This window comes from Oncorhynchus masou, chromosome 27 (assembly GCF_036934945.1).
Source record: "Oncorhynchus masou masou isolate Uvic2021 chromosome 27, UVic_Omas_1.1, whole genome shotgun sequence".
NCBI classification, from domain to species: domain Eukaryota; kingdom Metazoa; phylum Chordata; class Actinopteri; order Salmoniformes; family Salmonidae; genus Oncorhynchus; species Oncorhynchus masou.
Genome location: NC_088238.1, coordinates 40,028,782 through 40,055,348, shown reverse-complemented (window position 1 = coordinate 40,055,348; position 26,567 = coordinate 40,028,782). Strand labels below are relative to the sequence as shown.

At 42.0% G+C, this 26,567-nt stretch overlaps 1 protein-coding gene and 2 non-coding genes across 3 annotated transcripts; all 3 read left to right on the top strand.

The window, feature by feature from the left end:
• The first annotated feature begins 893 nt into the window (after positions 1-893).
• LOC135516133 (eukaryotic initiation factor 4A-I) lies at positions 894-11,839 on the top strand. Its single transcript, XM_064940196.1, has 11 exons — positions 894-962; positions 2,320-2,371; positions 2,543-2,675; positions 3,238-3,377; positions 3,918-4,086; positions 4,575-4,684; positions 5,300-5,443; positions 6,359-6,496; positions 8,828-8,917; positions 9,482-9,561; positions 10,105-11,839. The coding sequence occupies exons 1-11, from the start codon at positions 940-942 to the stop codon at positions 10,247-10,249; spliced, it is 1,224 nt and encodes a 407-aa protein (XP_064796268.1). The 5' UTR covers positions 894-939; the 3' UTR covers positions 10,250-11,839.
• LOC135516626 (small nucleolar RNA SNORD10) lies at positions 4,262-4,404 on the top strand. The gene has a single exon (XR_010451972.1). It is a non-coding gene; the product is annotated as a small nucleolar RNA SNORD10 (small nucleolar RNA).
• Positions 9,706-9,848, top strand: LOC135516625 (small nucleolar RNA SNORD10). Its single transcript, XR_010451971.1, has one exon. It is a non-coding gene; the product is annotated as a small nucleolar RNA SNORD10 (small nucleolar RNA).
• Positions 11,840-26,567: the final 14,728 nt, after the last annotated feature.

The window sequence follows — 26,567 nt, the reverse complement described above, 5'->3', positions numbered from 1 at the left end:
CAGTCATTATAATTCTAACACAGTGTGGTTTTCTTTTTGAACCAATATTAGAGGGTACGGTAGAGTGGAGGTTGTCCGTCGCATCTGTTTTATGGCGTGAGTTACCAAAGCAGGCAATGTTAGTCATTAAGATAAGTTTTATCTCCATTACTAAAAATAGAGGGTAGTCTAGGTAGGTGGTGATGCTGTAAATTACTCATGTTCTTCCAAAAACGTTCAGGGTTCAAGTACAACGTGTTCATTGCAACACAGCAGGAGACATGTCATCTAATTATTACTGTAATTTGCGAAATTTCTATTTTTAATATGTTTATCTAACTAGGTATGACTGTTAAGAACAAATTCTTATTTACAATAATGGCCTACCGCAGCCAAACCCAGATGAAGCTGGGCCAATTGTGCCCTGCCCTATGGGACACAGCCTGGATTCTAACCAGGGACTGTAGTAATGCCTCTTCCACTGAGATGCAGTGCCTTGACCGCTGCGCCAATCAAGAGCCCAATGGAGTGACGTATAGACTTGCAGGGGATGGCTCTGGTGATATGTGGTCCTAAATTAACTGTTCCTGCATCGGTTTCAGAAATCTCATTCTAGAAAGTTGAAGGTTTTAACATGATCGGAAACGCTGATCTAAGATCAGTGTTCGAGCGCGTTCAACGTTGCAAAGGAAATACCCAATGAAAACTGACTTCAAGCGTGCTTCTGCCCAATAGTTACATGCGACGGGAGGGTTATGTATTATATCCCGCCTACTTTAGTGTAAATAAACGCGATTAAGCTGCCAATCACTTTAAAATGACGTATGAGTTAGCCAATGATATATCAAAACGGGTGGAGTCAGAGTTGATTGATAGGGCACTGCTGCAATGAAATCGCTAGTTTGCTCAACACGTAGACGTATATATAAGGTTTCTGCCACATTCTCTTCCTTTGTGATAATGTCGGCGGAATATGAAGACAGGTACAGTAATAACGCACATTTTTGGAACCGTATTGCGTAAAATTCATCAAATTGTAATTTCAAAGAAAAAATATGTATTATCGTAACGCATACTATTTGAAAATGTATACGACGTTTAAAGCGTTAATGTTGAACCTATTTGACTTGTTAGATATCTGGCTAGCCTGTATGCTAACGTTATATGTAGTTAACGTAACTTATGTGTTAAGGTCCGTCAACTCGGCCTTTTAGGTAACGAGTTACTCGTAATATATAACCAACATCGATCGACAGCTTTTTAATTTCTGTTGTGAAAGCGTACGAATTAAGCTTTTATTTATGTTTGGAAAACCGCTGCCGGAACGTTAGCCAATTTTCAGTAAGATATGCTGCGGTGCCGGCTTCTCGGCAAGCACGTGAGTGACGAACTTGATTTGAGCCTGGTTTAGCCTAGGCCTTTCCGGAATAGGCGTACCTGTTGTGGCTTTTCTGTGTTTGTAAAGTGACTTTAGTGAGCCTCACTTTTGAAAATACGTCGATATATTTATTAATCGAAAGATCTTGGACAGGTCCATCAGGATGGCTCGAGCAAAGGGCGGGGAGTGGAAATGTCACGCACATGGTCGTAGTTACCGGCGTGACAATGGCAGGCCTTATTGTCCTGCTATTGCTAGTTTTGTTTGACGTATTTATCACATCCCAAGTGGGTAGGTATTGTGTTTAAAAAATGTTCGCGATTTGTTGACTAAATATTGATCTGGTTGCCAAATCACTCGGAGTGATCGACATTGGGCCTAGTTTGCTATCTAGCAGGCCAATGCTTAACATGTAGATTACCAGCGCATGTAAACCAGAATTATTTTCAAAGATTACTTTCAATTGTAATATTACGTTAAGACCGTTTTTGAACATCTAATTAATTTAAACAACTATTTTACACGTTCAATCGTCGTTTACGCATGCTGCTAGCCGTCACTGGAATTCGGGCCTGGGTAAACGACCATCTTGAAATATCTGAAAAAGAAATGGCCGCCTTTCGACCGACCATGGGCGTTTTTCCGGGAAATGCCTCCCGCCCACTACGTGTTTCACTCTACACAATCTCCATTGTGCAATTCGTCTGTTCAGCAATACTTACGAAACGGTTTACTGACTTTATTGTAATCCTTTTCTAGTAAAATTACGTCTCCACCAGAAACAACTTCTCACATGAACAGTATCGCCTGTCCAGTGTAGCCTATAAGTAAAGATATTTGTCTTCACGCTTCAAGGCAGCTTTAAGCTTTACATTTTAAAATGTGTAGGGTTGTTTGCTGTTGTCCCTTGTGGAATTTGCTAATGTCATATTTAAAAAAATATATATATATATATTTTTCAGACCTCCCAGAGATAATGGCCCTGAGGGCATGGAGCCAGATGGGATCATTGAGGTGAGTAATGCTTCATTGTTACAGCTGCTAAATTGGATGAAAAAGAAAAGCGACTCGAGAGCGCCATTTCCAACTTGATGTGTTTTATCAGCTTAATTCGATGCTAAAACAGTAGGTTGTCAAGTCGCACTGGATAAGTGTATGGTCATGTTTATATTCTACTTTCTACAGAGCAACTGGAATGAGATCGTGGACAGTTTTGATGAGATGAACTTGGGCGAGAAGCTGCTCAGAGGAATCTATGCCTATGGTTTTGAAAAACCCTCTGCTATCCAGCAGAGGGCTATCCTCCCTTGTATCAAGGGTGAGTATTCAACCACACTCACACTTCAGATGGTTGGGTCTAAATGTTATGTTATTATGAGGTAGTTCAACTCTTAAGAAAGCATGAACTTGTCACCTTAAAGACCTCTAACATTCACTTAAGCCAAGGGAACTCAAGTCACTACTTCTGCTTTACTTAAAGCCCCCTGTCAACTGGGCAAGGCGGTGTCCTCTAATGGCACTGAGTCTTATATCTGCCAGGGGAAGAGCGAATGAGACCATATTCATCCCAGTCAACTCTGTTCAGTGGGGAATAGGCTGGTTCATGCTATGGGCACAGATGTAACTGCCAGTCAAATGTAGTGAATTTTTACATTAATTTACAGAGAATTTAACTCAAACTGGTAGTGGGTGGTTCGTTATACTTAAATGTGTATGCTTGTTAGCTGACGTGCTAGTAAAAAGCATGTGTTCCAAGTCATCGCAAAATAGCTGTGGCGTTAATGGTATAGTAAATGCAAACCGGTGGGGTTGTGTGTGTGTGTATATATATATATATATATGGGCTGACATTGATAATCTCCCATCCTGCCTGTTCCCAGGTTATGATGTGATTGCACAGGCTCAGTCTGGTACTGGGAAGACTGCCACCTTCGCCATTTCCATTCTGCAGCAGATTGACATGGAGCTGAAGGGCACCCAAGCCCTGGTCCTGGCCCCCACCAGAGAGCTGGCTCAGCAGGTATGTTTGTCCTGGGGGAGAATGGGCACGTTACTTGACAGAAATGTAACTAGATTACACCATAAGTAATGTCACACTATTCTTAACTCTGTGCCTCCTGTGTGTGGTAACCTAATGTTCCCTGTCAACTGGGCAAGGCGGTGTTCTCTAGTGGCACTGAGTCTTATATCTGCCAGGGGAAGAAAGAATGAGTCCATATTCATCCCAGTCAACTCTGTTCAGTGAGGAATAGGCTGGTTCATGCTATGGGCACAGATCTGTGAAACCTCTACATTATAACAGTTTGTATAGCGTATAACAGAAATGTACTGGCCGGCCCTGACATGTACAAGTCAACCAGGCGGAAGATTTTTCCCTGTAATGGGCTTCACAATACTCCGATGCCAGATGATTTGGGAATTAAATAACCTTGTCACTGACATTCTTTCAAACCAATACCAACTCGGTTATTCTAGTTGCACCTCTGACACAAACACCGATCAGAACTCAAAACGATACCCCTTTATCTAATACTTCCTTTTTTCTCTCCTTCCTCAATAGATCCAGAAGGTGATCCTGGCCCTGGGTGACTACATGGGAGCCTCCTGCCATGCCTGTATAGGAGGGACCAATGTCCGTAACGAGGTTACCAAGCTCCAGGCTGAGGCCCCTCACATAGTGGTGGGGACCCCTGGCCGCGTGTTCGACATGTTGAACCGCAAATACCTGGGTATGTGCTTGGCTAGTGGTTGACCAAACGTTTAATTGACAATCAATGGTTGAAGTTACACTTGGAGTGAGACTTTACAATATTTTATTTTGCGTGTGCTCAATTTTCAGATGTAGCTTGTACAGTTTGAATAGGTGTTTTATACATTTGAGTGACCGGGTGTGGTTATAGAGCTGTATAGTGATGAAATCCATGCGTGTCAACTGACTCTGGAACCCCCTGAGTGTTCTAGTTCCGCCTGTCAGCGTTCTGTTGGCTGGCGTGTTCTAAACCCCAGGGCTCTGGAACTCGTGATCAGATTCCACACTGGCTGAATACAGCACTCAATGACTCGGCACTTTCTGTTGTGAAGTAGTAGGAAAATATCGATTTGGGATTTCATCTGTCTAAAATTGCTAGTGGTGATATTACCAGTAAAGATGGAATTAAATTATTTGTATATGCATGTTTAATTAGTTATTGCATCGCTACGCCTTCCCTACATCCAGCCTCCAAGAACATCAAGATGTTTGTGCTGGACGAGGCAGATGAGATGTTGAGTCGAGGGTTCAAGGACCAGATCTACGAGATCTTCCAGAAGCTCCCCACCAGCACGCAGGTACATCAATCTGAGTAGTACTGACTTTAGCTTGAGACTTTGACAGATGTGTCTGTCGTTGCCATTACTAGAAACATTTGTCATGGTTAATTGCTTAAGGGAACTATGAACTTGATGCAGTGGCGTTACACTGAAACTGTCCCACGCCTTATAGTATGGGGGTCCAGAGATAACTCTCCTCCCAGCTTGTGTGCTGTGTCTGGAATGAAGGTCTTTGGTAGAGAATCTAGAATCTGCTCTCCACAGTGACTGGGCTCTCTGTCCCTCCTCACGACTTAATAGCAGTTTACAACTTATTCACTTGCTTCACAGCTGTCAGTTTACAACAAGTCACCACACTCACCCATAACTGTCACTCATGTGATTGAGGTTGGCATTGCCTCTTCCCTGAGGTTGAACTGTTGTAGACTGTTTGTGGTAATGTTGATTGACTTCATGCCTAACCTCCATGTGGTTGACCATTGCTGTCTAAAATGGCACCCTATTCCCTCTAGTGACTAAAGTGAGTGCTCAATTTGGGGAATTGGGTGCTACCAGGTAATAGCTAGTGGATGTAAATAATATAACATCTGTCGTTAATTCTAACTAATGGCCTTTAACCTCTAACCCCTCCAGGTGGTGCTGCTGTCTGCTACCATGCCCCAGGATGTGCTTGAGGTCACCAAGAAGTTCATGCGTGAACCCATTCGCATCCTAGTCAAGAAGGAGGAGCTCACCCTGGAGGGTATCCGCCAGTTCTACATCAACGTTGAGAAAGAGGTGAGGGTTGCCCTTAGGCACAGATCTAGGATCAGTTGAAGGTGGGATTTTAGATGTAGACCTTAGGCAAGTTTAGAGTAAGGCTTGGTTTGACTGTACCTACAGTCATTTGCGTCTCATTTTAATGATTGTGTTTACATGGTAACCGCATCTTCTGACAGATGGTATGTGAACATTTGGTTTAACTTAATTGAAGTGAACTCCCTTTTTTTTTTGCCTTCTATTTAACTAGGCAAGTCAGTTGATAACAAATATTTATTTTCAATGACGGCCTAGTAACAATGGGTTAACTGCGTTCAGGAGTAGGACACATTTTTACCTTGTCGGCTCTGGGATTCTGTCTTGTAACCTTTCGGTTACTTTTACTGAACCAAGGGTACAAAAGCCCCACCAAGTAGCATGTCATCTTAGCTCATCACAGAACCATAGGCATGGTGTAAACCCCCACAATCAACATTAAGACTTATCTTGCCAGTAAGGTAAAGACTGTTTTATTAAACTTGTGCTTGTCAACTGATCCCAGACTTCGCTGTGGCCTGGGTTGGCCTTCTGTCAGCTGGTTGTTACTGGGGCTCTGGGGGCATGATCTGACTGTCGCCCTGAAAACACACCCCTCTATTGGACAAATCCCCTACAATGGTTATTGGCTCTTGGGCATTAGTTTTGATGATTTATAACTTCTCATGAGACTTGTAGTGATTAAAGGCTAAGTTGAGTTGGCTTGCAGACTAAGGTAAAAGAAAGTTGAGATGTGTAAATTGAAAGTGAGAACTTTGGAGAGGGTTCACTCATAATGACCCAGCACATCTTCCTAACTCCATATTGTGCATGAATATGGGTTTGCCTTACTTGTGCAACAATGCTATATTCCATTGCTTTGTCATCCCCCTGAACTGTTCCTGTCTCACCTGTTAGGAGTGGAAGCTGGACACCCTGTGTGACCTTTATGAAACCCTGACCATTACCCAGGCTGTGATCTTCATAAACACCAGGAGGAAGGTGGACTGGCTCACTGAGAAGATGCATGCCAGGGACTTCACGGTCTCTGCTCTGGTAAGAGATGGTAAACTTCCATGTTTGTGGCCTTAAAACTTGTTAAACCTACGGGTTCTCCTACGGGAACTACCCCCCCCCCCCTTCAGCTGAAACGGTGGTGCCGTGAATGCAAGAATATTCCTAAATATTTAACTTCCACACATTAACAAGTCCAATGTCTCAAATGAAACAAACACCTTGTTCATCTACCCAGCGTGTCAGATTTTTTAAATGTTTTACGGCGAAAACACAGCATATATTTGTTAGACCACAACCAAAACAAAGAAAAAAACGTAGCCATTTTTTACCACAAAAGATTAAATGGCCAAAGCAGGATAAAAAAAAATCATTCAATAACCTCTTAAAAATCTTCATCAGGTGACAGTCATGTCATTTTACACAGCACATTTGTTTTGTTCGATAATATGCATTTATATCCATAAATCTCGGTTTACGTTGACGCCATGTTCAGAAAATTCTCAAATGTCCGGAGGAATTATAGAAAGCTACGCCAGAACAGAATCACTAATCATAAACTTTGACTAAAGATACATGTTCTACATATAATTAAAGGTGCAGTGGTTGCATTAAGAACCAGTGTCTCTTTTTTTTAACGTTTAAGTAAAAAGCCTAACATTGTTATAATCTGAGACGGCGCTTGGCCGTAACAATATTTCTCCGCTATGTTGGCATCAACAAATACAAAATTACAACAATATTCCCTTACCTTTGATCAGAATGTAGTGTAAGGAGTCCTAGTTCAACAACAAATCGTTTTGTTTCATGTTCAATTCTGGTGTCCATATAGCAGCATTTGCTACCACTTTCAGCTCAAATGCCCACAAAATGACGTCTGGTCCAGGATAATTTTGCATCAACTTCCAAATTACATATTACCGGTCGTTGATTCTGCACTTAGTTTGACCAGTTTCAATCTTCAGGATGTTAAAATCATACAAATTGAATAGCATTCCAACCGGGCCATCCATGTTCATCTGGGGCTGATTGGAACAGACAAAGCACTCCAATGCATACGCGCCTTCAAGCACTTAAATCTTTTGCGACACTTTGGTACTTTCCTTCCCATTAGGTCAAAGTTAAAGAAAATGCTCCTTTCTACTGAATGAGGACATCTAGTGGAAGACAGGAAGTGTTTCCAGATCCATAACTTGTTGGGAAGGGAAGGGGCGACAACGTCAAAGTTGCCCCAACTTTCAGGATTTCAAAACTAGTTTGCAAGATTGCCTGCCCTGTGAGTTCTGTTATACTCACAGACATAATTCAAACGGTTTTAGAAACTTCAGTTTTCTATCCAAAATTAATTATAATATGCATATATTAGCAATTTAGGACAGATTTTGATGCAGTTCACTATGGGCACGCAATTCATCCAAAGGGGAAATACTGCCCCTATCTCTAACAGATTTTTAAACTGCTCTGGGTAAGAGGCTAATTAATTAGGCTTTAAAGAAGTTGGATCATTGCATGTATAAACACTTCTCTTGACGTGAACTTGGGCTACAGCCTTGGTTTGAGATTCATCTTGTCGGTCTGTATGTTCTTTCTAGACCTGGTGGTATTTTGGCTTTTATTTTTAATCATCCCTGTAACTGAACTAATGCGCTTGGTAGGTCATTGTAAATAATATTTAAATAAAAATGTCTTAACTGACTTGCCTAGTGAAATAAAGGGTGAGATTAAAGTGTAATCAAGTTGACTGCATGATGCTGTCATGAGTCATTTTAGACTCCCTAGGGCTTCGTGTCTTGTTCAGTGTCAAAATTCTAAGAATATTGTCCTAACAACTCTGTTCTGATTTTAAATAACATAGCTATGTCAATGTGAGGCTGTCTCATAGAAATTGCATAACTCCTTTTTGTACATCTATGCTCTGCCCACATCTCCCCTGTCAACTGGGCAAGGCAGTGTCCTCTAATGGCACTGAGTCTTATATCTGCCAGGGGAAGAGAGAATGAGTCCATATTCATCCCAGTCAACTCTGTTCAGTGAGGAATAGGCTGGTTCATGCTATGGGCACAGTATTTGCATGTTGTGTGGTTGTTTGACGTTACCTCAAGTCCAACTCCTGTAATCATGGAGTAATATTTTCTTCAATGTCGAAGTCTAGAATCTCATAGCCATAATTGGTGTGGTTTGTGGATTCATATCACTTGTATCTACCTGAAGTCTTTCAGCGAAACATAGTAATAGCTTACCATTCACCCTAAACTCCACTTTACTTTTATATTTGTTAGATATAACTATGCTGTATGAGCTAGGAACACAAGCATTTAGCTACATCCACATAACCTATGCCTAATAAGATGTGTATATTATGTCCTCTTCTAGCATGGAGACATGGACCAGAAGGAGAGAGACCTGATCATGAGGGAGTTCCGCTCAGGCTCCAGTAGAGTTCTTATCACCACTGACCTGCTGGTAAGTCACTTCCTGCAATGACGTCGAGCTCAAGTTTCCCTGTTCCATGCAATGGTGTCTCACTAATGGTTCACCACCCACTTCCTGTTAATTTAAGTCCAGTGATAACTCTCCTCCCAGCTTGTGTGCTGTGTCTGGAATGAAGGTCTCTGGTAGACAATCTAGAATCTGCTCTCCACAGTGACTGGGCTCACAGTCCCTGCTCACAACTTATTAGCAGTTTACAACCTTGTGCTAATGTAACTTTCTTTCCTTGCTATTGACTGACTCAAAATAGCAAGTATTGCACAATAAATGTTTCCAGTGCTACCTATCCCTCTAGTCTAGATGGTATTGCTCAACAGTTTAATTAGTTGGCATGATCCTCCATTTCTTCAATGTCTATAAATTAGTATTTTACAGCGCTTGATTTTCAACCTTTGTACATCAGTATTATTGACTGTTCTGTCATTGGCCACCTGGGCCTTTTTGTACTGTGACCTGTGTCCCAAATGACATCAGCCTGTCTTTAGTCACCTTTTAACCTGGGACTGACTGTCCCCCATCTCTCTCCTTGTCCCCCAGGCCAGAGGTATTGATGTCCAGCAGGTGTCATTGGTCATCAACTATGACCTGCCCACCAACCGGGAGAACTACATCCACAGGTGAGACTAATACTATGACTCCCAGCATAAAGAGTTAGACTTTATTATCCTTTGTGGAAATATGTCTGACTTCACGTGGTTGATATAAAAGCAAATGTCATTGATACCAGGTCAGCCATGTGTTTGACATGCTGAACTATGGCTGTATAATGATGAAATCCATGCGTGTCAACTGACTCTGGAACCCCCTGAGTGTTCTAGTTCCGCCTGTCAGCGTTCTGTTGGCTGGTGTGTTCTTAACCTCAGGGCTCTGGAACTCATGATCAGATTCCACACTGGCTGAATACAGCGTTATGTAGTTTGATACTAGTTGGTTGAAATTGCTAATCCTTTCGGTGTTCCGTCGGGTTTCATTCAATGGCTTCACAAGATTTAAGTAACGAATTTGGGGGGGGGGGGTGTTGAACCTATAGCTCTTTTCCAGTGGTGCAAAGCACTTAACATTCAATGAAGGGTCCTATCGACCTACCACAGTTGCATTTGAACTACATGTCACCTTAGATGGAACCTAATGTCCAACCTAACCTCTGCTTCCTCTGTCAGGATTGGCCGAGGTGGACGTTTCGGCCGTAAGGGCGTTGCCATCAACATGGTGACTGAGGAGGACAAGCGTACGCTGCGGGACATCGAGACGTTCTACAACACCACCGTCGAGGAGATGCCAATGAACGTGGCTGACCTCATCTAGTTTCTACATTCTAGAGGATTTCGTTCAGCCCCAGGTCCCCCATCTCCGTCCCAACCTCCCACTTCATCAAACACTGAACAAAAACGTCCCCCTGCCCCTTTAAATGAGGTTCCTTGGTCCCTACCACCTTTACCTGGGATACAATTAGATCCTTCTAGATACCTCCCCTGCAATCTGATCCTGTTTCACCATGATTCTGATCCTTGACCTTGTATTCTAACCCAACTCAATTTCTCTTAACTGTGGGGGCGGCCTTTATGGCCCATTCCTTTAGTCTGCAGTTAAGCTTATTTGAGTCCTACCTAATCCCTCCCATTGTCTTTCCAAAGTCAAATGTGTTCTGTTTTGATGGGTTCGTTCGTTTGTTTTTAAGCTCAACTCCCTGACATGATGGGGGCAATCGCGCTACTCAGACTGAAGTTTAGAATTGATAATGGTTGTTAAAGAAGAACCCATATAGTTAGAGGCCACATCATTCATTACTATAATGGCTTCTGTGCCCCCTCCCAACTCAACCCTGTCCTGACTATCCAAGTTATGGTTATGATATATCCACTCTATCCCCAATGGTGCAATTTAGTGGCATTTGTGTATGTCGGCGGGGGGGTGTGCGACTTGCTTTTATTCTGGCTGTCTTGATTCTGCACCATACATACCCTATAATGCACAGTAGGCAATAGGGTGCCATTTTGGATGCACCGTTCTTACGATTGTAAAGTGTATCATTGATCTACAGTCAGTGGGTGTTTTGAGTTCTTCAGTAAGTGTGCAACAAAACTATACCATGGACTTTTTGGTCTTGGAGATGTGTTATTACATTACCATTTGCCAGAATACAGATTCTAAAGATTACCATGTATACTGAAATTGGTATCCAACCCTATTCTCTCAGTGGGTATTTAAAGGTTCGTTTAAGGGGCTTCAACAAATAAAAAAAAATGTATAGAAAAAAGCTGAAAAAAAACATGCAATCATGAATGAGTATGAAATGTTTTCCTCTTGATGTCTGAGCTCTCTGCTGTGCTATTCTCTTGTTTATATTTCTGCTTTATCCTGTATAGTCCCAAGTTGTGAGGTAGCATTATTTTTTGTTTGAAACCTGTTGCTTATTGGTGGGGCTGCATGGGAACTGACTGCTCACTGCAGAATAGGTTATGGAGGGGATTTACAATCCATACCCTGTTTCGAACTGTCACAAGAACCCTGCTGTGGGAGTTTCGAAGGACAGGTTTTTTTGTTTTTTTTTCAAGAGATTTGAAAGGGTGGTGTCACTTTTGTAACCTACCTCACCAAACTGTTGGGGGGGTCTTTACACGTAAAGGACCAAACTACAAATGATTGAGTATATAGAGATTAATATTATAAAATGTTTCTTTTTTTTTAACAGCTAAAAAAATATGGGCTGTCATTGGTTGGGTTGTCAGGGATGTGGGGATTTATTGATTTGTCAGTGCTATTTTTAAAATGTGATTATGAAAATTAACCTTTTTTGAGACAGAGGCCATGTATCAACTTTTCTACATTGGGTTCTGTATAGTATTTATTTTAATGGTCTTAAATAAAAGGTGTTTCTCCTTTTTAACAAGTTAACCATGGTTCAAGTTGCATTCATATCCACTTCCTCACGTTGAGGTCATATACCAAACAGCCTTAATTTATCAGAAAAGTTACTTTAAAGTGGTGATGGTGGGTTACAATGTGCATTCATATCTAATTTCAGACATTTAGGTTAACCTTAGTATTTGCTTTGGATATTGAGACCCTATATCAACTTCTCCCAGATTAATTAGTGGAAACCATTTTTTTTCTGTCCAGTATGAAGCTAGTTTGTGAGCCAGTGCTAATGCTCAACTCCTGACTTTGTACTGGACGCATGTCAACTCGTTAATCCTACTCAAAGTAGATCAAGGGCCTCATTGTCAATCTATTTAATTGCTAGGCTTTTTGAGTGACCGGTTACAAAAAGGTACTTTTTACATTTTCCACCATAAATTGCCATTGTGGTTCAAGTGCATTCATATCCACCTTCACATTGGGGCAGTTGAGTGATTTATGGACAAGTACACCTAATCAAAGTGAGACTTCCTAAAGAGTAAAGGTATGTAATTAGTGTATGCGAGATGGAAATTTTGTCTTGTGCTTTTATCCAAGCAACCTGCTTTACACACACTTGGTTGGACAGGCTGGCACAGAATAAGCAATTTTATAGGGGTAAAGTTCCGTGCTCAAGGGAATGGCAGTTTTTGGTGGGTTACAAAAACTGGTACTGTTTAAATTCGCCACCAGGGGGCAACACAACCTAGTCGGATTACCGAACTTTAAAACTACTTTGAACTAATGGTATCTCTGTCTTGTGAATAGACCACTGCGATTTTGCCTTAACTCTGGTGGTACTATCCTGTTCCGAAAGGTCAGACAAGGCTAACTACAAAATGACACTTTGAATTTAGTAAATACTTATGAGGAAGGTCAAACAAGGCTGACTAAAACATGGCAACTTTAAGTAGATCTTTTTCAAGTTGCTAGTCTAGTGATTTGATTTCATATTAACAGATCTAAACAGCATAAAGCATTCACTTTATTGCTACATTTCTGTGATACCTGCATGGTACTGGACCTTTGGTATTACTAGACCTATTGTCTTGAAGCAATTGGGCCCCCTGTGTAACACGTCTAAGTAATTTCCCTGTGATACGTGCATGGCACTTTAAGAGTTAGGTTGATTTGTTGCAAGTGTGTCTGGTGAAAATACATAGTAACAGATTGACATTAGGCATTAACTTTTTCTAGGCTTACGTTTCCAGTCACAGTTGGCCAGTTTGTATTGTGGGAAATAAAAGCATTGTAAAAATACTTTCAGAAATCAAACCTTTAAAGTCAAAGATGTTGTTTTTTTTCAGATTAAGTGATTTAATGAGATATATCAGTAGCTAAGTTGCTCCAAGGGTGCAGTACTACTATGGCTGACCTAGTAAAACAACACATTTCACTGCAGCTATCCCGTGTATGTGACAATTATACATTAAGAAAAAGGAGAAAGGACACATATTGGCTACGGACTCAGTCATTTTTTCACAGCCTGTCCAATATATGAAGTCTTGAGTTTAGAGGTGTAGTTTTGCTTGATGACCACAAGATGTCGTTTTGTTACATGTGAACAAGTCCAAGTTAGCAAAAGTTCATCAGAATGTGTAGCCTAGCTCTAGCTACACCAGTAAGACCCAATACGCCATATGTATGTGCTGCTGGGTCTGTGAGTGTTTCTTTTGGAGAGGGAATGACTCGGTCCATTCAGAGACATGTTGATACTCACCAGCCATCCTTAAATGATCTTGCCGTTTTAATTGTTGGTATTTTGCAAGCCTGTTGGTTAGTTAATCTACCATCATCTCTCTCAACGTCCCTATGTAACCTAAATTATAGCAGCAGCTACTCAAGCCCAAAGGCATCTTTATTCAAGATTCCTCAACACACCAGGACACACACACCATTTCCCTCCATCCCTTCACTCACTCCACCTCTTTCCCCTTCCCAAACAAACAGGTCTGAGTGCTCCACTTCCCAACTCCCCTATACATTTACATTTGGTTGACACCTCATCACATGTTATGTTTCTGTATGTTATTATACGTATACACTCAGTCACAGTGTAGGTGGCCCAATGATTAACCCAAACCACTTTCACTGCTCTGGGTCTATCTGTCTGCAACCCCCAACTGCCACCTCCCTCTCCCCCCTGCTCGATTATGCAAGTGGGAGGTTCGTAAAGGGCCTGCCAAGGTCTTTCTGGGCTGTGACGGATGGCTGGGAGACTGAAGGCAATATTAGCATGAGAAGAGAGGGCCATTCAATGGGCCTGTCAGAGATGACTGAGGAACAACCCCCCTCCTTTCCATCCCTCCTTTCCTCCCTCTATGTCCTTCTCCATCAGCACCAAAAACACACCACCCTTCTCTTCTTCAGCCAGCTCCCTCTCCCCTCTGTCCTTTTTTTCTCCTTTTCCTCCTCCACTCCTTCAACTTTCTCCCTCCATTCTTATTCTCTCCTTTCTTTCTGTCGTGTTTTCTTTCTCTGACCCTCTAATCTATCTTTCTTTCTTTTTTAACCCCATTTCTTAGTTGATTTCATCCCACTTAATTTCTGTTCGTTCTCATTTCCCCTCCTTTCCATCAAACCAGTGTTATTGGGTGTGATTTCCATAGCATTTGATCCTCATTATTTGGTTTGGCGCAAATTAATTTGATAATAAAACCTCAGATAGGGTTTAGATATACCCTGCCCTGAGTGGGACTCAATGTCTATGATGCCATGCTACGCTTCTTAAATGCACATTGAGTGACTGACATCCACTCTGGTAAAGGGTGTCAGGGGGAAATATTATTTGATGACTGTAGGGGGTTAATATAAATAAATCATAAAGAGAAATGTAACTTTCGAGAATTACATATAGTGCCTTAAGAAATTATTCACAACCCTTGACTTATTCCACATTTTCTTGTGTTGTTACAGCCTGAATTCAAAATAGATTCAATATTTTTTTCCCCTCTGGGTAAGTCTCTAGGAGCTTTACACACTGGGACTGTAAAATATTTGCACATTATTATTTTGAAAATTCCTCTTAGCTCTGCCAAGTTGGTTTTTGATAATTGCTAGACAGCCATTTTCAAGTTTTATCATTGATTTTCAAGCCGATTTAAGTCAAACCTGTAACTAGGTCAAGGAATATTCAATGTCATCTTGTTAAGCAACTCCAATGTATATTTGATATTGTGTTTTAGATTATTGTCCTGCTGAAAAGTGAATTTGTCTCCCAGTGTGTGTTGGCAGGCAGACTGAACCTCGTTTTCCTCTAGGATTTTGCCGGTGCTTAGCTCTATTCCGTTTATTTGTATCCTTAAAAATGTCCTAGTCCTTGCCGATGACAAGTATACCCATAACATGATGCAACCACCACCATGCTTGAAAATATGAAGAGTGGTACTAGGTGATGTGTTGTGTTGAATTTGTCTCATATATAACGCTATGTATTCAGGATTTAAAGTTAATTTCTTTGCCACATTTTTTGCAGTTTGACTTTAGTGCCTTATTGCAAACAGAATGCATGTTTTGCAATATTTGTATTATGTATAGGCTTACTTCTTTTCACTCTGTCATTTAGGTTAGTATTGTGGAGTAACTACATTGTTGTTGATCCATCTCCAGTTTTCTCCTATCACAGCCATTAAACTCTGTAACTGTTTTAATGTCACCACTGGCATCATGGTGAAATTCCTGAACTGTTTCCTTCCTCTCCGGCAACTGAGTTAGGAAGGACAACTGTATCTTTGTAGTGACTGGGTGTATTAATACACCATCCAAAGTGCAATTAATAACTTCACCATGCTCAAAGGGATATTTAATGTCTGCTTTATTACCCAGCTACCAATAGGTGCCCTTCTTTATGAGGCATTGAAAAACCTCCCTGGCCTTTGTGATTGAATCTGTGTTTGAAATGCACTGCTTGACTGAAGGATCCTTACAGATAATTGTATGTGTGAGGTACAGAGATGAGGTAGTTATTCAAAAATCATGTTAAACACTATTATTGCACACAGAGTCCATGCAACTTATTATGTGACTTGTTAAGCACATTTTTACTCCCGAAGTTATTTGAGCTTGCCATAACAAAGGGAGAGAATACTTATTGACCCAACACATTTCAGATGTTCATTTTTAATTCATTTGTCAAAAATTTCGAAAAACATCATTCCAATTTGACATTATGGGGTATTGTGTGTAGGCCAGTGACACGAATTCAGGCTGTAACACAATAACTGGAAAAAGTCAAGGGATGTCAATGCTTTCTGAAGGCGCTGTATATCCCAAAACACTTGTGAGAATGACTCACTTTTAATAAAGTACTATAATAAATGTTTTGATATCCATGGTAAAAAGAAATATTTCTGGCCTGTTGATACGTGATTATCAGCCTCTTATCGCAGTGTGGTAAAGCCATATTGATTTATTTTAATCCCCAACAAATCACCAAATTGCCCCTGATCGCCCGAATCGCGCATTATCCGAGGTGCGAAAACCTCTCACTATCCCCCCCTCGGGGTTAACATATTAGTAATGACGTGCTAGATTCGACACTCCACACTGGCTAAACGCGTTCCTTATTCTATTCACCGTTACCCTCCCGTCGCGCTGCGCATTGTCATGTATAAATGTGCTGCTAATTTGTCACCAATGCAAACGCGGCAACAGTAGTCGGGGAGCGCACAACAGTGCGGTAGATTACCGCTACGGTCTAGAATCATCAACAGTAGGCTTCGGCGGATATCAACGTCATGTATCGCCCATCAACACCTGCTTTGAGGGTGGATGATGCGTCTCAACACGCCCTGAGAGAGAGAAGCAGAGGTGTAAGGATAATTATATGTAATGACCCCGAAACTGTCACATGGACAAGAAAGGAGGAATGATTTATACAATAACACCAGACTAATCCCCCTACATTGTCTCTATTGACAAATTTGATATTATACATCCACTTTGGTTTTGTTATAGTTTGTTGTATGTTGTTTTTGAAAGTTCCTGAATAATTATCTACAAATAGGATAGGTTACAGGGTGTTGTTATATAGGCATGTAGGCTACTGCAAGTACCGACAGGAGTTTCAAGAGTGTTTAACATCATTAAAGGAAAGGTTAACCTATTTTATTTTATTTATTTCAACTTTATTTAACCAGGTAGGCTAGTTGAGAACAAGTTCTCATTTACAACTGCGACATGGCCAAGATAAAGCATAGCAGTATGAACAGACAACAACACAGAGTTACACATGGAGTAAACAATAAACAAGTCAATAACACAGTAGAAAAAAAGAGAGTCTATATACATTGTGTGCAAAAGGCATGAGGAGGTAGGCAAATAATTACAATTTTGCAGATTAACACTGGAGTGATAAATTATCAGATTACCTAAATAAATTACCTACTGTTGATGTGCAGGTAGAGATACTGGTGTGCAAAAGAGCAGAAAGGTAAATAAATAAAAACGGTATGGGGATGAGGTAGGTAAATTGGGTGGGCTATTTACCGATGGACTATGTACAGCTGCAGCGATCGGTTAGCTGCTCAGATAGCAGATGTTTAAAGTTGGTGAGGGAGATAAAAGTCTCCAACTTCAGCGATTTTTGCAATTCGTTCCAGTCACAGGCAGCAAAGAACTGGAAGGAAAGGAAAGGCGGCCAAATGAGGTGTTGGCTTTAGGGATGATCAGTGAGATTCACCTGCTGGAGCACGTGCTACAGGTGGGTGTTGCCATCGTGACCAGTGAACAGAGATAAGGCGGAGCTTTACCTAGCATGGACTTGTAGATGACCTGGAGCCAGTGGGTCTGGCGACGAATATGTAGCGAGGGCCAGCCGACTAGAGCATACAGGTCGCAGTGGTGGGTGGTATAAGGTGCTTTAGTAACAAAACGGATGGCACTGTGATAAACTGCATCCAGTTTGCTGAGTAGAGTATTGGAAGCTATTTTGTAGATGACATCGCCGAAGTCGAAGATCGGTAGGATAGTCAATTTTACTAGGGTAAGTTTGGCGGCGTGAGTGAAGGAGGCTTTGTTGCGGAACAGAAAGCCGACTCTAGATTTGATTTTAGATTGAAGATGTTTGATATGAGTCTGGAAGGAGAATTTACAGTCTAGCCAGACACCTAGGAACTTATAGATGTCCACATATTCTAGGTCGGAACCATCCAGGGTATTGATGCTAGTCGGGCGTGCGGGTGCAGGCATCGAACGGTTGAAAAGCATGCATTTGGTTTTACTGGCGTTTAAGAGCAGTTGGAGGCCACGGAAGGAGTGTTGTATGGCATTGAAGCTCGTTTGGAGGTTAGATAGCACAGTGTCCAAGGAAGGGCCAGAAGTATACAGAATGGTGTCATATTTTAGCCTTAGGCATATGTGAACATTAGTAGACTACAAATCCAAGTAACATTAAAGACTACAAACCACTAACACAGCGTTTCTTAAAACCTCTTAGAGATCGGGCTACTTTTTTCAACAGTCTGTTAAAAATCGCGCAACATTTCAACTTCCTGCTACTCATGCAAGGAATATAGTATATGCATATGATTAGTATGTGTGCATAGAAAACACTCTTAAGTTTCTAGAACTGGTTCAATGGTGTCTGTGACTATAACAGAACGAGTTCCGTGGTCAAAATCGCCAGAAAACCTGGTCAATAAATCGACAGAGAAAAAATCAATCCGCCAGTCCATGTATTGTCTATTGGAAGGAAAAATACTTAAGGCTGAGAATACAGATCCTATAGCTTCCACACGATGTCGCCTGTGTTGTGATTTCGATTCAACTAAATCGTTGGTCATCTGAGTAATAGCCACATCCGGTTGTCAAGTCCACAGCTGTAAACAATGGAACCGGAAAAGTTGACTACGTTTCCCAAACTTCTGCCTATTGAATACAGATCGCTCCGTGATCAATTTGATCGTTTATTAACGTTTAGTAATATCTAAAGTTGGATTACAGAAGTAGTTTGAAGTGTTTTGTCAAAGTTAATAGGCAACTTTTTTAATTTTAAAAAATAACTTCGCGTTTAAAAAATGTGTTTTTACTGTATCTGACGGTCTTCATAAATTGACATTCTGGGTACACAACGACCGATTTAATAAAAAAAAATACCCAATTGTGATGTTTATGGGACATATAGGAGTGCCAACAAAGAATCTCGTCAAAGGTAATGAATGTTTTATATTTTATTTCTGCGTTTTGTGTAGCGCCGGCTACGCTAATTCCTTTGTTTACATCCCCTTCTGGTATTTCGGCGTGTTGCCTGCTATCAGATAATAGCTACTCATGCTTTCGCCGAAAAGCATTTTACAAATCTGACTCGTTGGTTAGATTCACAACGAGTGTAGCTTGAATTGACTACCCTGCATGTGAATTTTAATGAACGTTTGAGTTTTAACGAGTGCTATTAGCATTTGGCGTAGCGCATTTGCATTTATTGTTGGCAGGGGGTGCGGTTGCGTCCCGGGTAGGCCAGACAGGTTAAAGTATGGGTCGCGACCCACCATGCAACGTAAATGTATAATTATTTCATTAATTGAATTAATTTGGCCAAGTGGAACTGGGCTCTCGGTTCAGTGCGCTCTCTGCTTATCAGCGGTCTCTGCTCAGTTTGGGGAAGAGGTTGTTGAGGGAGATGCCCATGTGCTTCGTGGGTTTACCGGATCTTTTTTATGCAGTGTTCTTGAAGATCACTCCACGACCCACACGCTGCAAGCGCTGTGGTTCAAACCACTGACTTGTTATTCCCACTCACCATCACTCAGCGCAGACATGAAATGGACTCCTGCTAGCCACAATTTCTGACTGAAACGCATATACAGTGATGACTTTTTGTCTCTTTCATACAAACTTTGAGAAATAACTAGCTGCACCCACAATGTTTTTTTTGTGTGGGGAAGTGCTTAATAATGAGTTTCTCAAAACAAACAAATTAATAAAGCGACACGTCCAGGCACAAACATCCAGATACAACATGACGGTAAACTCAGGGAGTTATTTCAGAACAGGGCAGAATGCTTCAGGAAACTGTGCTTCGAAAGTGGAAAAGTAAGTCAACTAACAAGGCATTGTTGTAATTTTATAACAGGTGATGATAAGCAGAAATAAGGGAGTACTATCTCTCATAGTAGTAGATGTGAGTGTATCTTTCAAACAATCCCCTGGCCTTGTAACGTTACACAGCTATTTGCTAACATTACCCAAAGCAAGCTAACTAGCTACTGATAAGACACAGTACAGATGAAAAATTCAGGTCTACTGTACATTTTACTGTAGAAAGTATATTTGAAAACAAGTCTAGGTTCGAACTGTTGCTGTTACAAGTAATAACTTTTATTCTGAACTGGAATAAACTGCAAGATGCTTTTTGAGACGAACACTCGCACAGTTCTGATTTGCTGATCTGCAGCAGGAAGCAGTCTCCTGCCTGACTGAGAGAGCAGTAAGATGTTCAGACCCAGTTTGGCACCTCATACCTATGCAGGTCAGGGTTCTCAAGTACAGAAACGGTGTCAATGCTGAGCATCACCTCAGTGTTGCACTGTCAAAAACTGAGCCCAGAATAGACATGCTTGTTGAAAACTTCAACCAGCCACACACCTCTGATTAGGACTGTGTGTATGTGTGTGTTTTCTGGTCTACATCTGTGTGATGTGATCAATCCGTTTATTCCAGTTCAGAATTAAATGTATTTATTGTATTTTAACAGCAACAGTTCTAACCTAGACAGGTATGTAAGAGTGTTTTTAATGGGGAAAAATAAACATGAAAACAATTCTGGATTATTTCATTGTTATTTGTTTTTGTCTGCCTTTCTTTTTTTTATGCCTAAGGGCAATGAAATATACCTATATTTACGTATAGTTGCATATTTTCCTATGCTTGGGACCCAGGAAAACACAGCATTTCTAATTTGGGTCCTAGGCTGAAAAAGTTTAAGAACCCCTGCACTAACACCATGAAAGAAATCTTATACCTATAGCAAAGAGATTATGTTTTAAGTAAAAAAAAAACAACGTATATTATGTAGCCCACATAAGGTAATGTTATGACTATAACTACTGTTCCCTGAAAGAGGGAAACGAGGTACAAGACAACTGGGTGATTCTCATGGAACCATGATGCATCTAAAATCAGCTATCATTCTGAGAAATAAGACTTCTAGTTTTTGGCCGTGTCTTTTTAAAAATAGATTTTTGCTGAAAAGTTGTGCATTTCACCCCAAATTCACATATCCGAAATGCGTTCGGATTAAATTCTTGGGTAATTTTATAAAATGTAACTTTAGAAAACATATTTGAATAAAAAACAAAATATTGTAACGACCCAGGGTTTATCGACAAGAGCATGCTTTTGGGGCACAGTCAATAGTGCGCCGGACCTCGGGCTCGAAGGTTGAGGGTTCGAGACCTGCTCTCTGCTGTTTCATTACAATATGTTTCTGTAGTTTGTATATAAATTATACAAATTGTATACTAGTTGAAGTTTACGTGAAACTATAATAGGTATTACTTACAAACACAGTATACGTGGACATGTGTCTCATTACCGTAAAACTCCAATCAGTTTGTAAATAAAGTTTATATGCCTTCGGAATGAGATTCTTATTCTCAAACAACCCCATTACCTCACATGGCCTTATCATTACTGAAATAACTAAAAAGCTAAAACTGAGAAAAAGTCTGATTTCATTTTATTATAATTGTATACTTTCATTTAAAATATTTGTATTTTCAGTGTTACGTTTAAGTCAAGGCCTTTTCATTTGGGGAGCAATGGGAAAAAATATTAGAAATTCATTTGCTTATTACATTTTTTGTCAGTTACGGTAATCAGAATTTTGTGGATATAGTGGTAAAATGCATATCTGATTTGAAAACAATAATAATTATTATTATGAAATGGATAAGTTAATCTCAGTGATCCAAGAGGTAATTTTGGGAAAAATTACACTTGAGATTTTTTGGGGTCAAATGTCAGTTTCATAAAGATGACCCAACTATGGGGAGTTGCACTCTCGCAACTTTGATTGAAGAACTGAATTCACGCCTGACAAGGCCAATGAAATCTGAGCCTCGCTGGAAGCCCTGCTGTGGGAAGTAGGGGTGCTGAGAGGGCTGCAGCAATTATCTGAGTACAGAAAGGGTGGACGGATAACCCGTGGAGGTGCCAAATAAGTTTAGCCGAGGCTAAAAGCCATTAGCAGGGATATCTTGTAGGAGAGGATCTTCAGGTCCACTGACTCCTGAGGCTCAAAGGGGGGCGCAAACAGCGCCTCCAAAACCAGAGCCAAATTCTATGTTTGCGGAATAGGTTTAGAGGCGTCTCTGTCCCGAAGCAAGCACCATCTCCTGGCTAGCTGAAGAGGTCCATCAACCAGTCCTTGGGCTACAATGCATATTTTCCAATTGGCCTGGATCCTTTTTACTGCCCGACACGGAGCCCCACCGATTCCACCACGACTGGTCTACCCACGTAATCCGCCCGAGCGGTTTCAACAGGCTCCTCCGTTACGATGTCCCCTGAAGGCCCATCAGCTAGCCTCGGCCTACTAGCTGTCTAGAGCATATCAGACTGTTAGCTGAAGAGGATCATCAGCCAATTTTTTGGGCTACAATACCTATTTTGCCAATTGGCCTGGACCCTTTTACTGCCTACACGGAGCCCTGCCAATCCAACACGACTGGTGTCAACGTAACCGTTGAGGGGGCTACAACAGACTTCTTCTGTTGCGACGTCCCCCCTAAGGCCCTTCTGCTAGCCCCGACCCGCTAGCTGTCTGAATCGCCGTGTCTCCAGCTTGCCTAGCCTCCCACTGGTCCCTATGATCACTCAGCTTTGCATGCCTCTCCCTAATGTCAATATGTCTTGTCCCTTGCTGTTTTGGTTAGTGTTTATTGTCTTATTTCACTATAGAGACTCCAGCCCTGCTAAATATGCCTTAGGTAGCCCGTTTGTTTAACCTTCCACACATGCGGTGACCTCACCTGGTCTAAATGATGTCTCTAGAGACAAAACCTCTCTCATCGTCACTCAATGCCGAGGTTTACCTCCACTGTATTCACATCCTACAATACCCCCATCCTACCAGCACCTAGCTCCACTCCCATTCCCCAGGCGCTCTCATTTGTTGACTTCTGTAACTGTAAAAGCCTTGGTTTCATGCATGTTAACAGAAGCCTCCTCCCTAAGTTTGTTTTACTCACTGCTTTGGCACAATCTGCCAACCCGGATGTCCTAGCCGTGTCTGAATTCTGGCTTAGGAAGGCCACCAAAAACCCTGAAATTTCCATCCCTAATTATAACATTTTCCGACAAGATAGAACTGCCAAAGGGGGCGGAGTTGCAATCTACTGCAGAGACAGCCTGCAGAGCTCTGTCATACTATCCAGGTCTTTGACCAAACAATTCTTGCTTCTGCTTCTAAAAGTCCACCTTTCCAGAAACAAGTCTCTGACCGTTTTCGCTTGTTATAGACCACCTTCTGCCCCCAGCTGTGCCCTGGACACCATATGTGAATTGATTGCCCCCCATCTATCTTCAGAGCTTGTACTGTTAGGTGACCTAAACTGGGACAGTCTAACACCCCGGCCGTCCTGCAATCTAAGCTAGATACCCTCAATCTCACAGAAATTATCAATTAACCTACCAGGTACAATCCCAAATCTGTAAACATGGGCACCCACATAGACATCCTCCTGACTAACCTGCCCTCCAAATACACCTCTGCTGTCTTCAACCAGGATCTCAGCAATCACTGCCTGATTGCCTGCGTCCGTGATGGGTCTGCGGTCAAACGACCACCCCTCATCACTGTCAAACGCTCCCTAAAACACTTAAGCGAGCAGGCTTGGCTAATCGACCTGGCCCGGGTATCCTGGAAGGATATTGACCTCATTCTGTCAGTAGAGGATGCCTGGTTGTCTTTAAAAGTGCTTTCCCCACCATTCCTCACTTAAATAAGCATGCCCCATTCAAAAAAAATGTAGAACCAGGAACAAATATAGCCCTTGGTTCACTCCAGACCTGACTGCCCTCGATCAGCACAAAAACATCCTGTGGCGTACTGCGTTAGCATTGAATAGCCCCCGTGATGTGCAACTTTTCAGGGAAGTTAGGAACCAATATACACAGGCAGTTAGGAAAGCAAAGGCTAGCTTTTTCAAACAGAAATGTGCATCCTGTAGCATAAAATTCAACAGCCCTGCACCCCCCACAGCAACTTGCCCAAACCTCCCCCATTTCTCCTTCACCCAAATCCCATCTTCAAAGGGGGAGACACTCGAAACCCAAACTGTGACATACCTATATCTATCCTATGCTGCCTTTCTAAGGTCTTCGAAAGCCAAGTTAACAAACAGATCACCGACCATTTCGAATCCCACTATACCTTCTCCACTATGCAATCTGGTTTCCAAGCTGGTCATGGGCGCACCTCAGCCACGCTCAAGGTCCTAAATGATAACATAACCGCCATCGATAAAATACAATACTGTGCAGCCATATTCATCGACCTGGCCAAGGCTTTCGACTCTGTCAATCACCACTTCCTTATCGGCAGACTCAACAGCCTTGGTTTCTCAAATGACTGCCTCGCCTGGTTCACCAACTACTTCTCAGACAGAGTTCAGTGTGTCAAATCGGAGGGCCTGTTTTCCGGACCTCTGGCAGTCTCTTTGGGGGTGCCACAGGATTACATTTTCAAGCCGACTCATTTTTCTTGATACATTAATGATGTCGCTCTTGCTGCTGGTGTTACTCTGATCCACCTCTACGCAGACGACACCATTTTGTATACTTCTGACCCTTCTGTTAACTAACCTCCAGACGAGCTTCAATGCCATACAACTCTCCTTCCGTGGCATCCAATTTATTAATTTGTAATAATAACAATTACAACAATACTGAATGAACACTTATTTGAACTTAATATAACACATCAATAAAATCAATTTAGCCTCAAGTAAATAATGAAACATGTTCAATTTGGTTTAAATAATGCAAAAACAAAGTGTTGGAGAAGAAAGTAAAAGTGCAATATATGCTATGTAAGAAAGCTAACGTTTCAATTCCTTGCTCAGAACATGAGAACATATTAAAGCTGGTGGTTTAACATGAGTCTTCAATATTCCCAGGTAAGAAGTTTTAGGTTGTAGTTATTATAGGAATTATAGGACTATTTCCCTCTATACCATTAGTATTTCATTAACCTTTGACTATTGGATATTCTTAAAGGCACTTTAGTATTGCCAGTGTAACAGTATAGCTTCCGTCCCTCTCCTCGCTCCTCCCTGGGCTCGAACCAGCAACACAATAACAACAGCCACCATCGAAGCAGCGTTACCCATGCAGAGCAAGGGGAACAACTACTAGAAGGCTCAGAGCGAGTGATGTTTGAAACGCTATTAGCACGCGCTAACTAGCTAGCCATTTCACTTCGGCTACACCAGCCTCATCTCGGGAGTTGATAGGCTTGAAGTCATAAACAGTGCAATGCTTGATGCACAAAGAAGAGCTGCTGGCAAAACTCACGAAAGTGCTGTTTGAATTAATGTTTACACGCCTGCTTCTGCCTACCACCACTCAGTCAGATACTTAGATACTTGTATGCTTGTATGCTCAGTCAGATTATATGCAACACAGGACACGCTAGATAATATCTAGTATATCTGTTGTCAATTTCTCACATCCCTAGTATTAGTGGGACCCCCCGCCCAACAGGTAAATGATATCCGCGAACTAAGGCTGCCTGGGCCGATGTGGAGCCACAAGAATCAGTGATAAGACCTGTCAGCGCACCCTCTCCACAGTTGGCTGAATCAGTTCCACAGGGGGGAATGCGTAAAGGAGGGTCCGAGGTCACTGGTGCGCCAGAGCGTCCATTCCCAAAGGATCACTCAGAGGTCTCTCACAGTGAAAAACAGACAACACTGTATGTTTTCTTGCGATGTGTTAAGATCTCCGTCGGCCCTGCCAAACCTCTTCCATATCTGGGTAACCACCCAGGGGTGTAACCTCCACTCTTAAGGGAGAGGGCCTCCCCTGAATAGCAGATCCACACCTAAGCTGAGGTACCTGAAAACATGCATCACCTGAAGCAAGAGAAAGTGTGCACCGCTGCACAGCCACAGGGAGCACACTAATGTGAGGAGGGGGAGAGACCGTGCCCCCCCCCCCCCCTCTGCCTGTAGATGTAAGCCACCATGTAGGATGTAGTGTGGGATTAGCATTAGCCACAGCTGTGTTAGCCAACGGAGCTAGACCCATAGCATGAGGAGGTGGCTACGATGCAACTAAATCCTCCTCATCAACTGAGAAACACTCGGAGCCTGCAAGGGACACCATGTCCTCATCCAAACCTGGGCCCTGTGAGTCACCGTGGAAGACTGAGTCAGCCGGCTCACTATTGCCCTGCTGGGAGGCCAGTTCCATCTCCTCGGGACCACAGCCACAAATCCCTACATGTGTCCTGCAACTCGACCGAGGTACTGGCACCCAGAAAAGGAAGGTCGCCATTGGTAACCTCAAGCTTTCTCAAGAATACTGTCTATCCAAGGAGTTTGAATGCAGCCGTTGGCAATGTGAATATGGACTGGTTCAAGCAAGGGCCACCTGAGCTCGCTTCAAGGTGAAACAAAATAACCTCATGGGAGAAACAAAATAACCACATGACTGGGTACATGGTCGCAAAACCCGTACCCGGCTTAGCCTTTGTCGTCTAAAAGCATTTTTTTTGCCATCT

Coding starts and splice junctions, on each gene's coding strand:
- LOC135516133 (XM_064940196.1), top strand. CDS start 940: ATGTCGGCGGAATATGAAGACAG. Junction 5,444..6,358: donor ACATCAACGTTGAGAAAGAG/GTGAGGGTTGCC, acceptor CTCACCTGTTAG/GAGTGGAAGCTGGACACCCT. Junction 9,562..10,104: donor CGGGAGAACTACATCCACAG/GTGAGACTAATA, acceptor TTCCTCTGTCAG/GATTGGCCGAGGTGGACGTT.